The following is a 14039-nucleotide window of genomic DNA, read 5'->3' on the forward strand; positions in this document are numbered from 1 at the left end:
GTCTCTGTATAGTCATTCGCCAGCTGTTTTACTAACAATAAAGGCCATTTTTTATTGAAAAATAATATTAAAAACATTGTAATTGGTCTCATTTAAAATGTCCCCAAGCACCTGAAGGATTTCAGTTTTTCCTCTTGGGCTAGCAGTATGCCATACAGAACTAGGGTTAGTTTTAACGTCTATAATAAAGAGTAAAATGAGCCTGTAGTTTGTCTTTGGGGGGCAATGAGGAATAGTGGCTCTAAGAATCTGGATTTGACCACAGGCGGTTTCAGGTTCAAGTGTAAAGCGGACTCCGCTAATGAGAAAGTCACTTACCATTTGATCAACATGCAATAGGGAAAACAGGAATTACTGTAAATTTATGACCAGAGGCACATTGCGCTTCGTTGTTCGTAGAGGTGTCCTTGAGCCAAATTCTATGTTGTAGAGAGATGTGGCTGGACCTACGCCTGTGTCGTTTCTTTTCCTGGACATTGTTGATTTTGGCTGCACGTAAGTTTCAGATGTTGGCTAGACACTGGTTGAGCAGACTCAGGGTGCTTCCTTTTCATTCTCACACACATTTGGATGGGAAATGTGTGTTGGCAATGTGACAGAAGTTAGCAAAAGAAATCTGATCTGAAAAAAAAAACTGACATTTTGCAAGAAAAGTACATCAGCCAGAACTCTAAACGCAATGCAACAGATAATAATCAAACCTTTATTCTGAATATACCTTATTTGCACATGAATAAACACATTTTCCTCCCCAGGATTATAAACATTGTTCTTTTTCTTTTTGTAGAGAACAACATTGGTTTTGTACAAATTTTTACATGACTGATTCTGGAGAATCAAGTTCCACAAAAGTGTAACATTAAAGCACAATCGAGGGAGACTGACAGTAAGGCCCACCAAGACAATCTCAAAGCTGAGGGATGACTTGGTGGACAGCTCTATCATGAGCCTGCCTTAAAACCAAAGGCAGGGAAAGACTGACTGACAGGTCCGCCAATCGTCTGCCAATGAGTGGCAGCAAGGTAACAGACACAAAAAACACACATTAAGCAATCCTCAAGATTCTTGAAATAAAAAGGCCAACCCACACGATCCATAAAGAGAGCACCAACAGAATCAAAAACACTTCATATCACATTGAGAGTATATTATTCCTGAGGTGACAGCATCTGATTTTAGCACTTAAGAGTAGTATGGAACATCTGGAAAACTATGAAGCTCATGTTCATTCTCCAATGTTTTCTGTGCATTTCTAAAGGATCCAGTTGGAGCGTTTTAGGTGGTGTGTATTTTCACTCATTTCATATCATTCTCTGCCCAAAATGACCAAGCCAGAGTTTTTGCTAGTTTTAGCTTTTGCATTAATAACAGTTATACAGTTTATGTATAATTTATAGTCTACTACTAATACTAACCATTTTCCTATTTTTTTAATATTTGGATGTTCTTTTTCTTTTTTTGTCCATTTCAGGCAGTTGGCGGCTTCCGATCGTTTGCATACAGTATAATATTAAATTGGAAGACTCTTCAAATTTGCTTGAGTTGTGTGATGAACCATAATGAACATCTGATCTGCATTAATCCACATTTCTTGTGTTAATTAAGTTTAAATGCAGATTGATTTCATTTTTCTGCATTGCCTCTTAATGATAACATAACTTGACAAACATCAATGATGACAAAATTAATTCAGATTTCAGATTCACTGTGATGGATTACCATCAAAGAAGTTTGAGGAGTCTGCTATTTGATTACCATACTGTACACATATGAATGGAAACTGCCTTCAAGGTAGCAACAAGATTAAGAGTCTACAGCCACACTAGCAGCTCTAAGAGGCTGTACTTCAACATGGTTTGGAATATAATTGGCAGTAAAGTATTCATGATTTGTAGTTCATGGGACAAAACTTGCTAAATTACTGGAATGGTCCTTAAATCATAGTGAATCACACATGGCTCAAACCAATCATACAGATTGAGAATAGTGCATTTCAACCTCACACGGGCCAATCAGGTTCCCTTTCCGCAGTCAAATCAGACCAGAGTGGAGCCAAATGCTGTCTCCCCAAGAGAAAGGCAGTAATAGCTGATCATACCTTATTATATAATGAATAAATGCCTGACACCCAGGATATTATGCTTCCCAACATTACACACTAAAGCAGGAGCACACTGGATATGTTTTCTTTTTTTAAACAAATTGTCAGCCACTACCATGCAGCACAGGGTAACAATTTATGAGACTTACATCTTGCCTTGGTAACGTTGCATAATAAATGTTATGTTAGGATAATAGGTTTCTCCACAAGAGAATAAGAGTCCTATATGGCACTTGATATTCTTGAGTGTTAATAAATGTAAAAGGAGCATAAATACCATTGTTAGTTTCACCATATTGTTTTAGTTGGAAGGTTATAGCTAAAGATGGATGAAAAGACCACTTGGAAAGTTACTGACAATGATGGTGGTGGAGCTTTGCCACAAAACGAGACTGAACTAGCATTCCTTGATCTGACTTGGAGGAATGCATATAATTTTAAAAAATGACATTTAGATTGATGTAATAGCAATTATTGAGCTAAAAGAATTTGAAGTTTGTGAGAAACAATGTCAGCGGTCATGTGGAGCACCCATCTTAATTATATGGTTTTCACTTTCCCACAGAATTACGTAGTTTCCTGCAAGCATGTGTCAGTGTTTATTTGAATATACATTTATAAACGTTGCAATCCGTGGTTAGTTTTAGCTGTGTTCTGTATACACTGTCCCCCAAACCACCAAATTACTACTTCTGTTGATGTTTTGAATTCAAATTTTCAGATGTTTAACAGTGAGTTGTATGAGTATTTGGTGATTCCGGGGTCCGATTAGGCAATAAAACCACTGAGTGTATCCTTAAAGTATCTGATATCACTAAACAGTTGTAATGTAAAGATTAAAGTTCTGGCAGGACTCTGCCTTCTCAGTGAACTAATGGGGCATCACACATAACCTACATATGAATCATTTAAATCTGCAATATTCAATTCTTAACTTGAACCAATAGACACCTGAATAACGGTCAAACCGTATGATTACTCATTGACAGCAGTGCCAAATAAAACGTCAGGTGCAGCTGGTTTAAGTATAAATTACATATTTATATCAAGGATTTAAAGCTTTTTTGTAAATAATCACAGCAAAGTGTTCTAGCTGAAATATTTTTTCCTGTATTATCGTATTATCTTCTTCTAATCCTCAATCCTCTGTGACTACATAAATTAACCAGAAAAATACAGCATTTTATTTTTCACATGTTGCATCTTCAGGATGGATTTTTCATTTTTTATTTCTTATTAATTTAAATATATTTTATTATTTTCATTCTGAAATGAAATATGTGTTTTATTTCACTTGTTTAATCTTTGCTGACATATTTAGTAATGCACTAATGTCGAACTGCTTTAAGAGTCCAGTTTTGGTCCTGTGTAATATGTTATGATTTATTATTTTTGGCAGATTTTAATTTGCTCTCCAGCTGTTGTTCGGCTGACTAGTGCATTGAAAAAAAAAAAAAAAAAAAAAGTCAGACTACTTCACTGTCCTGCCCTCTGGCAAACAAGATGACGCTGTTTAACTAAAATCACCTAGAGAAAATCAACTGCAAATTTTCTCTTCTGAAAATGAAATAGAGCAATAGCGATAATCATAAGCATTAGCTGAATGTTGCTGTATAGTGATTTCCACTTGGTGATATCATATCACAGAATAATAAACTGCAAGAAGGAATCTCACTACTACATAGAGACAGAGGCTGTTCTTCAGCCAGAAGATCAAACTGTTAAGACAAATAACAGCTGCACTTTGAATTGCAGTGCAGATAGTAGTCATTTAATTTAAAAAGTGACAGCAGTGAATACAAACGTACTGTTTTCCTTTTTTTTTTGTTGAACAAAATGTCAAGTACAAACTCTTTTAGCCCCGTCATTCATTTTCTTTAGTGGTGGCAATAAAACAAACAGTAGCATGCTGTCCTGATGCTTCATTCAAATAACCAATAAATAGTTAAATAAATAAATACTACCCTTCTCTCCATTCAGTAGCCACAGTCTACAAAGCTAAAGGGTTCATCTGAGTCACACAGTCCACATGGCACTAGAGATTTTGTCCACTTAGCACGCAAAGGACACCAGCCAGGCTCATTCTGATTGGTTAATACGTGCTATGGCAACAAAGTTTTCACTGGGGCATTCCACCACCAAGGTAGGAAATCCAGATACATTTACCGCTCCTGATCAGGGCTTATGGTTAGATGGTTAGCTACAAAGTTCAAATCTAGACACCTAAGCAGGTGCTCTGTGGCAGTTGATGGGTTGGTTTCTGTGCATAAACATAACAATGAACATGATTTCCACACTGCAAATACAGTATCTACATGAAAGAACACCGGGTCAAAAGTGAAGGCAATGCCCTTAGAAACCTTGTGAAAATGTTATGGGTCGTGCTATTGAAAAATCAGACTGAGACAACATTATATTTTCAGCAACCTAAATGAGGTAAATTAAGGGCAAAAGCTTGTGATGGAAAAATTTGGCATCTCTCACTGCAATCTTAGCCAAATTCTCCACCACAAAACAATAAATAGCTAATAACTAGCCACAGCAAATCTATTCAAATTAAATTGTATGCTTGGAAAGGGCAACAGTGTTTCTGGCAGTGGTAAATAAAAATGCTCAACATCTTCAATAAACAGCAAGTCCCACCCAATTGTGATTTCAATCCCTCTGATACTATAAGGCAGTCCCATTTCACTCATCAGTGACATCAAACCAAAGAAAGTTCAGAAGTCGCCAATCAAAATTAATCTCTGGATTCCTCTAATCTCAGGTGGTGGGGACCATTGGAGGGATGAAAGATAGCCGTAGGTCGAGGTCTTTCTTATTGTTCAAACCAATTTCTTCTGATACACATTTCTTTTGTCACTTGTACCCCTTTAACCTGGTGAAATCGGTTTGAGAAACCCCTGAAAATGAAGGTATGTATATAAAAAAAAAGAAACTGGCAGATTGGGGTTCACAGGTTTTTGCTTAGTTGTTACAAAGACTTCTCATTGGGCATTCATCACTCCTGTGACAGCATTGCATGCTGGTTGCCATGTTAGAGATATGGAGGGAGGGAAATAGAGGGTGTGATCAGGTTGTTCAGAGGTCATGATGGGATGGCGTGGTTTCTGGAGCCAGTCAGAACCCAGAGCAGCACCAGCTGAAGGGCCACCATTAGCCAAAGTGAGGGACTCAGGCCGGACGCCCCGCCACAGTCGGGGTCCTCCTCCTGGTGCCAAGCAGGGAGGAAAAGAAGTGAAGTCACTGTTTGTTAAAACCAACACAATAAACATTTTTCAGCCGGCCATTTGCTGAACCTCACCCCCAAACAGCAATTGTCCAATCATAGTGGATGCTATTAGAGTGGAGACTAACATTAGTGGCCCCATCTTGCTGTTTTGGATTTTGGAACATCTACATTTCAGCAACCCCCACAACATTTACATTGCTGAACACATAAATCAGTTCTCATCCTAAAAGCTATTTCTCTTTTCAGGACATCCCTCTGTAGCCATTGGATGCATATTGAAGACCTCTTTTATAGGATTCTAGATTTAAAACAAGTCCGCAGAAAACATTTAAAAAAATCAGCTGGTGACAGTGTTTTTAACCAACTCTTGAAGCTAATGTTTGCTTAATTAGCTAGCTAGCTATTGCTAAAAAAATGTCTGCGAGAGACAGTTGTCGTTACAGGCGGCAACCATTGATTTTGCTGGCTGAAGCCTACTTTTGTCCATTAACATACATTTCAACAATTGCTAAACATTTTCAGTTGTAAATCTGCCACTGTTTACACTGTAAACTGCATATGTGCTGTGTGAGAACAGAAAGCTTGACAGGCGTAGCAATTTAGCAACACTAATTAAGGGGGGTGAGGCTTAGCAAATGGTCAATTGGAACTCTCCAGGGTAAAAGGGGTCATCAAAAGGCTTCAAAATATCTTCTCTATACTTGACTGGAAAACTTTGAGCCATTATGTATGACCAAAACTGATACGATACTCTCTGTGTGCTTAACATCTGGAGAGGTAAAAGGGAAAGAATGTCTTGCCTTGATATGTTTTTGGCGAAGAGAAAAACAGTTGAGAATCATTAAAAGAGACGTCCAAGCGTCTGGATGTAAATGAAAAGTGAGTAGTCTGTTTTAGCTAGCGTCTGGCTACATCAGCAATCACATGTCAGTAGAAACACACACTAGAGTCTATTGCCTAAGACTGATAATGATAGATGGGGAAGGGTACAAAGAGCATAGCTTTAAGTTCAAAGTCAGGTGAGAAGGAGAAAATGTTGGCGAGAATCAGGGAGGTAAGTTGGGGGAGGTGAAGTCAGATGGTAGTAGAACATAAGAGAGAATGACAGGTAAGAAGGATAAGGAAAACAATGGAAAAAGACATGAAGTCGTGGAACAAAGTGGAAATGTAATAATACATGAGGAAATAAGGTGAGGAAACAAACTGAGAATAAAAACAACAGGGGAAGAGGGCAAGAGTTACAAATCAAGAACTGTTAGATTGAATATAAGATAATGATAAAATATTAATGAGGAAGAGAAAGAGCTAGCATTATGGGACTGACCCGAGACAGCACATGAACAGTGGCAGCAGTAACATGAGCAGAGAAGAAACCAATGGGGAGCCTGCGCTCCTTCGGCACATGGCCTCATCCTAACCATCAACAGCCAATCACAAAGCAGGAAACAGAGAAAACAGAGAAAAAGAGAATCATGCAGCAAAAGGTCCACATAGTTAGCAAGAAGTTAGAAAGCAAATATCAGCAGAAAAGGCAGAAAAAAAGTAGTTTAAGTGGACAAATAGTAGTACAAGACGGATGCATTCACTTCCGAGACAAGACTGTGAGAGAAAGAATTACTGTTTGGCTAGGTGTTTGTGTGTATGAGTATGTGAGTGAGCAAGACAGTGCAAGCGTAAAAATTAATTAGTAAGACTGAAAAACTCTGCGATTGGAAAAAGACTATAGAATGAAAACAAACAGAGCATCCAAGCACAGATGTTTCACACACAGAGATTCTGTGCTTCTCATAAAAATGTTTGTTTTGCTTAGTTATTCATAAGTTGAGTAACAACCGACTGTTTGTCTTTGCGTGAGAAATCTGTGCAAATACAGCTTTTGGAGGGATTGCAAAGAAATGAAAAAAAGAAACGACATGCACCATGTAAAGATATTAGTGATGGAAAGGTGCCATGGGTAGGATTTCTTCACTAATATATTGTTTCCATATCAGAAGAGCAGCTTACGGATTTTGGTCTCTGGCCAGGGAGACAAAGGTTTTTTTTAAACCGGAGTGAAATCCCTCTGGTCTCTGGTTTTTTATTGGTCCCTAATATGTTGCTGTTGCTACCTCTTCAGGTAGATCACGATATATCATCAGGCACTTTAGGCGTACGGCTAGATAATATAAATGAAAATGTATACGACAATAAATTCTCACATTTACTTTGATAACCATAAAGGGGCAATATGTAAGTATTTTACTCTAAAACATTCACAAATTAACCAAGATTATCAACAGAATGAGAAGAAATAATTTTGATGTTCTGTCGAAGACGTCTATGTATTGCGTTGCAGAGATAAATATGTCACTGTTGTTTTTTCAGCTTGTTTCACTGCCCCCTGGTTGCCAAAAAAAAATCAGTTAATGCAGGTTTAGTTATATCGGATTCAGATAATGTGATATGGTTAACTACTGATGTAGTAAATTTGGTTTATTGGCCAGGCCTACCTCTGAGTATTTAAAATAAATGTCAGGTTCAGGTTTACAGAGGATTATAATAGTTCTGGCGGTGATATAAGTAGCCAAACTAATTTAAGCCCTGTCCTGTAAACTGTAACCAAGCCTAAATTTTCCTTGGCATCGACTGAAATGATTTTAGCTGTGAAAACCAAACAGTAGCCTCAGGGCACACACTTTAATTTGAAAGGCTTTTCCGATTTCAGGCTGGATTTTTTGAAAACTTCTTTGATTCTTCTGAGAATAATAAATTGGCAATATTATACATGAAACCCAACACGGAGCACCCTCATCAACAAATTTGTGCAGTTCAACTTGTTCTTTACTCGAAGCAGTCCAAGTCTGATGAGGGCATCTTACATGTTCATTGTTATCAAAACAGACTGCAGGCCCTTTCCTGTACCGAGGACTTTGAGCCAGTTCACAGGGATTAGGACCGTCAGCTGGAGGAGTAAAGTCAGGGACATGACACAGTTTCTAAGTGATTCTGTATTAATAATAGCAGCAACGAATTTTTTTTTTTTTCATAAGACAATTAACTCTGATTAATACGTGGAAAATTATCATATATAAATATATATATATAATTTTGATTACTGTGAAAAATCACTAGTAACCATTACATTACTACCAAAATCAAGCAGATTCAGTTTAATTGTGGAAGGACTATTAAAGTATGAACCAAGTTGTCGCTTTCTTTGAGCACATTTCTAAATACCTCAATGATGTGGCAGTCATGTTCGAGCATTTGTACTCTCCAAGAGGCTGAATCTAAATTGATGACAGCCCTGTGTACTTGTGAGACTGTCATAGATTTGTTTGTAAACTATTCAGCAGAATTATCCCACACTATCATCTGCCATACAGACACATAGAGAAACCCAACGCATACACATCTGGATTCCAGGCAAAATTTTGCTCACTCATTATTTTTACTATATGCTTTGGGAGAGGCAAATGACGGAAAAAAGTGAGTAGTGAGAATTATGAATGATGGAAAACAACCCTTTTACAGAAGCTTTGAAGAGGAACATTCTATTATTTACTGCAACTTTCCTTTCAACAGTCAGTGGAAAAAATATCATGTCATAATCGGCGTCTGTTCATGTTTATCTCGTCGAAAACACAAACTTTTTAAACATCTGTTCAATGGATCAAATGAACATGTTCTCTGCCAGATGATAGCTGTGTTAGGTAAAAGGATACACTGCTCTTCCTCCTGTTTCATCAGGGTGGCGTCACAGGACGAGCAGGTGAGTTTTGCATCAGCAATGATAAAGACCAGGTTCGTCTTGGGCAGCTTTTCAGCGTGGTAGAGCCTGGAAGGAAGCAGACACACAAGAGACACAAGAGCAGTTGTTGACACATTGGCATGAGTCCAGGAAAAGATGCAGATAAAATTTCATTGAAACATGCTCACCAAAAGATGCAGGAAGTTGAAGATTTAACCAGAAAGCAATAAATGGAGGACACCGATTCTAGTCTGTTACTGTAATATCTTTTTCACTGAGGAGCTGCTGAAGTAGACAGTAATTATTCCTCATACCTTACTAAGCAACACTCTAGAAACCCTTTAATCTTTAACACAACCCCCGACCTGCAAACACAATGAAAAGCACACTGTGGATCGCTAAATCAAGTTCCCTAACTCCTTTTATTCCTAAGGGGACAAAAACCTGCTGTGCCAACCCACTGTCGTCAAAGACCTTTGCCGAAACCCACATGTCGCTGGTGCACAAATGATTTTCTCTGCTTTTTTTATGGTGGTCGTTAAAAAGAAACGTGTGTGCGGCTAATGTGCAGGAACGCAGCACGGCATGCAGGCAAGCACTCCATTAGCCGGCACGAGGGGGCCTTAAAACGGCGTACGTACACACACAAGTGCAGTCACACACACGAACGTGCCAAGATGGTGGTCCACACTAGTGGCTTGACGTCACCTTCATGGCATGTGAATTTTTACAGCCCCCTCTGAGTGCCACCTTTGGGACTTCATTTGTGTCTCATGGATGCAAACGTATCGCTGCAGGTAAGGGAAGTTTGGACCTTAACTATACTCTGGGAGTGTGTATGAACAGTATGTGCTTGGATTAAAGCTGGTTATGTAGCTTTTACCTGGAGCAGTTTTCACAGTCGACTGTGCCTCTGAAAGACAGGTTGTTGTTCATAAAGTAATATTGAGTTTGCTTGGTGATGCAGACCTCTTTAAGCATGGCATCTGACACTTCATCATCCATTTCAGCTGTAGAGGGACACGTGATTAATTACGTCAAAACACATATGCTGTATATATATATATATATATATACACACACATATATATACACACATATGTATATATATACAGTATCTGACATAGGACTCAAAGTATGTCAGTATCTGACATAGGACTCAAACATTAAAAACATTAAAGTTAAACATTTTTAAGGGATACTTTCTTGCTAGGTGATTTGGCAGAGGATGGCTGGCTTGAGTAAAACTATATCAACTTAAAGTAGTATCAAATTATTTTTAACCACTTGGGCTCAGAATAACAAGCTATAAACAGAACATAGACATATCATCACCTTATAAAGTTTATATAATAAACATGTTAGCAAACAGTTGCCTATTTACATATCCAGCAGACACAGAGCAACATTATCATTCATTTGGAGTAATGTTTCTGACAAATTTCAATATTCACTCTTCTTTTAGCTGTGTTTTAGTCTCCTCCGACTCCTGTGGGAAATATCTGACTCTTTACCTGCTATATGCTCCACAATTTCCGCTTGCTAGTTGTTAACTCTGTTTACTGTTTATGCTAGGCAAGTAGTAAAGTGGGTTTATGAGACCTTTTTTTTTTTTTTTGTTAAAAACAGCTGCCTACTTCTAGTGGAACTTTGCTTTAAAAACATGGTGAGAGTGAACCAAAACAGTTAAATTGGAGGCCATAATAACAAAACATTGAGCTAAAAGATGCTAAAAGGCTCAGTAAAGCAGAAGGGAAGCTTTGGTTATAAATTCTCTGTATATTCGCAGTAACACTGATGCCTTTCACATTACACAGTCACCTGAGCCATTAATAATATAAATATACTGAGTACAGCTTTAAAAATCTCTGTCAGCACTGTCATCTGTAGCATTTCCATATTGAGACCACTTGGACTGCCCAGAGCTAGGTCAATGTTGCAAAAAAACTTACTAAAAGCTTTCTTTTCTCTTGGAAAAGAGGCTTCTCAATTGATGGGAACTCACCTGCGTGCAGGAAATTGGGGAATGTGATGCTGACCACTATCTGTTGAAGTATTGACCTAAGAGTAAAAACAAACCCCAAGGATTAAAAAATGGCTGGATTCATCGGAACGTAATTAGAAGTACAATGGCACTCAGTAGAGCTCATACCGCCACCAAGGCCAATGTCAAACAACATACACCAGACTTCAAAGAAAAAAAATTGAAATTCATAGTAAATGATCCGGATCTGCTCTAAAATTTAATGGGCTCTTTCCTGGCCCATGTCCCATCCCTCCACCAAGTTTGGTGCAAATTGGCTCAGTAATTCTGCGTACACAGGTGAAAACATAACATCATTGGTGGAGGTAATGAAACATCTGGGTAAATGCTAATGTGAATAAAATCTTAAAAACATGCTGTAGACCTAAAGACCAAAAAGTATTCTATTAAAAATGTTTAATTGTATGGTTTGACTTAATTCTGAATATGGACACATTGTCTGTGACCCCAAAATCCATTTTTATTAGACATATTGTAAAACAAGCTGTTAATGACATCAAGATATAGAGACAGCGCATAAATCAAGAGAAGATTTTGTGGAATGTTGACTGTCTTGGGAGCAATTCAGCTTTTAAACAGATGCTATATGTCCATTTTGGAGGAACAAATCCTCGTCTGCTTTCCATAAGATCTGAGGTTAAGGACTTACATTTCTGGCTTTTATACTGTATAATTGTCATTATATGTCATTATAACTGTCATTTTTTTTAAAAATGGTGTGACACTAATGCCCACAATATTGGAAAAAGTTCAGAAGAAAAGGACTCACCAGGCTGCAGCTGTCGCCCACCATCCTAAATTCAAAATATCTGCTATTGTGGGCTGAGAGGGACAGACAAAATGAAGATGAATATCAGAAGGGGACAAAATGATGTCTATAATGAATCATCAAAGATATCACTGTAAAATGGCTGAGTCAATCTGAACATCCTGCTTGTGTTTACAGTGGCTGCAGACGGTCCAGTTTTGCCAGTCGCAAGGACCAAAAAGGTCCAGCCAGAGATTTTCTTTTCTTCCCCCTCAGAGGATATTAGAACACAATCCTCCTTAACAGATGTGAGCATAAATATGTAAACAAAGAGCCAGTAAGAAAACAAAGTAGCACACGGTTTAAATAAAAGGCCCGACATGTTGCTTTGATTATGCTTAGCATGCGAGGGCCTTGTTTTGGTGAATCAGCGCTGAATCCTTTCTCTTCAGTTGATGGTGTGTTGAGTCATCAAGGAGTCTTAACTAACCGTGTTAGAGGGATCACTGGCTGTTGACAGTGTCTTTGATCAGAATATATCTGCATCTTTCATCTCACCTTGGCCATTTGAGCATGTTGTACACATTTATGGCCCAAGTTGGGAAACTATGTGGTTTCATTTGTCTATTAGTGAGGGGAATTGTTTGCAACTGTAAATACCTATAGTATAAATATGAATCTCTTTCACTGGTATCAGGTTCTTACCTCTACCTTGCGCTACCTGTAATGTAAACCTTTCAGGATCTAAGACAAATAAGCCAGTATCGGAGTAATGTCTTCGGCCAATTTGTCATCATTTCACTGTAAGTTGTATGTTTTGTAAGTGATGAAAAACAGTGCCCCTTTCTACATCACTTGGTGTGTTGGCCAAGCACGCCAGACCAACTAATCCTGTTACTGTTACTGCAACTCCCACTATAAGACTTTCACCATACCCTCTGCTTCCCTTCTCATCTGCTCTATACAGATTTATGGTTCCCTGGTGAGTGATGGTTTGTGTGTGTGCATGCATGTGTGTGTGTGTGTGTGTGTGACCATTTGGAAGTGTGTGAGGGAGCAGTTATGACTAAAAATGGCTGCATGTGTACTTGCATCTGTCCGTGTGCTCATGCAGGGAAATGAGTAAATGTAAATGTATGGATATCAATATGTGTGAACATGTAAGTGTGGGCATTCGCAAATGGGCACATATGTGTGTGTGTGTGTGTGTGTGTGTGGAGGAGGGGTTGTGCATGTATGATCTCTGGCTTATGTAACTCACCACATAGACAGATCGCAGCCCTGCAGCCGCCTTGCTCTCTTTCTTGGGGTCACAGAGCGACTGGTAGTCGAAGGTCTGCTTAAAGGTGAACAGGGAGTCGTTCAGGCTTCTCATGAGGACGGGATCGATAATACCAAAGAAACCTCCGATCTAATGGTAAGAGGAAGGATGAAGAAAGAAGTAGAAAATGTAAAATTAATTCTTTTGCACCATTTTTGTAGCCTGGTTCAGGCAAACGCCACATTTGGAACATAGATTTTATGGCCAAAAGGAGTGTAAACTTTAGTTTTTGCCTGCAAAAATACTTACAGGCGGCTAAAAACAGTTTGTTGTTCAGAGGACTAAAATTGTATAAGATGACCCACAATAAAAGTAGGAACTAACTATATCTCTCTCATTCTTGCAGTCAAATACAGGCAAGAATCCCTACAAAGGTAATCATACCAGACTTCATTAACACAAATGGTACCTTTTAAACACACATGAATGTACACCAATCCTTCATCCACTATTACACCAGACTACCAGCATGTGACCTCACAGCTTCATAGAGGAAATGATTTCAGTAACAAGGGTCCACTGAAAAATGTTTGAACTCTCTGTGTGAGCAGAAGCCTTTAAAATGCATATTGTATGTGTCACTGACTGAGGGTTTCCTCAATATTTCTCATTTACAGAGTTCTTAAACATTTATATACTTTCAGCTTGCGACAGTTAAATCTGTGTAAAACACATGTACAAGACAGTCAAGAATGTGTAAACATGCGCAGAAAATGTTAACAGTAAATTTATAGACAAACACACAGTAAATCTCCCTCAAACCAGGATGATGGACTCCATTTTAATCTTATTAACAAAGTCCACCCGGCAACTATAAATTTATACTTAGAGGAAGTAGTTTGTTTTGGCATCTCAGAAGTGTG

The 14039-nt window shown here is 38.3% G+C and overlaps 1 protein-coding gene across 3 annotated transcripts in view; it reads right to left on the reverse strand.

The window, feature by feature from the left end:
* Positions 1-706: 706 nt before the first annotated feature.
* Positions 707-14039, reverse strand: part of cacna2d1a (calcium channel, voltage-dependent, alpha 2/delta subunit 1a) — a 93614-nt gene continuing 80281 nt past the window's right edge. For all 3 annotated transcript variants that reach the window (XM_040144698.1, XM_040144691.1, XM_040144683.1), the window contains 7 exons: positions 13117-13266; positions 11877-11929; positions 11069-11124; positions 9947-10073; positions 9038-9150; positions 8192-8274; positions 707-5312 (listed from right to left, as the gene is read on the reverse strand). In XM_040144698.1, coding sequence (XP_040000632.1) covers positions 5190-5312; positions 8192-8274; positions 9038-9150; positions 9947-10073; positions 11069-11124; positions 11877-11929; positions 13117-13266 — 705 coding nt within the window. In that variant the 3' untranslated portion in view covers positions 707-5189. The remainder of the gene's footprint in view (positions 5313-8191; positions 8275-9037; positions 9151-9946; positions 10074-11068; positions 11125-11876; positions 11930-13116; positions 13267-14039) is intronic.

This window comes from Xiphias gladius, chromosome 2 (genome assembly GCF_016859285.1).
Source record: "Xiphias gladius isolate SHS-SW01 ecotype Sanya breed wild chromosome 2, ASM1685928v1, whole genome shotgun sequence".
In the NCBI taxonomy this organism is placed as follows: domain Eukaryota; kingdom Metazoa; phylum Chordata; class Actinopteri; order Istiophoriformes; family Xiphiidae; genus Xiphias; species Xiphias gladius.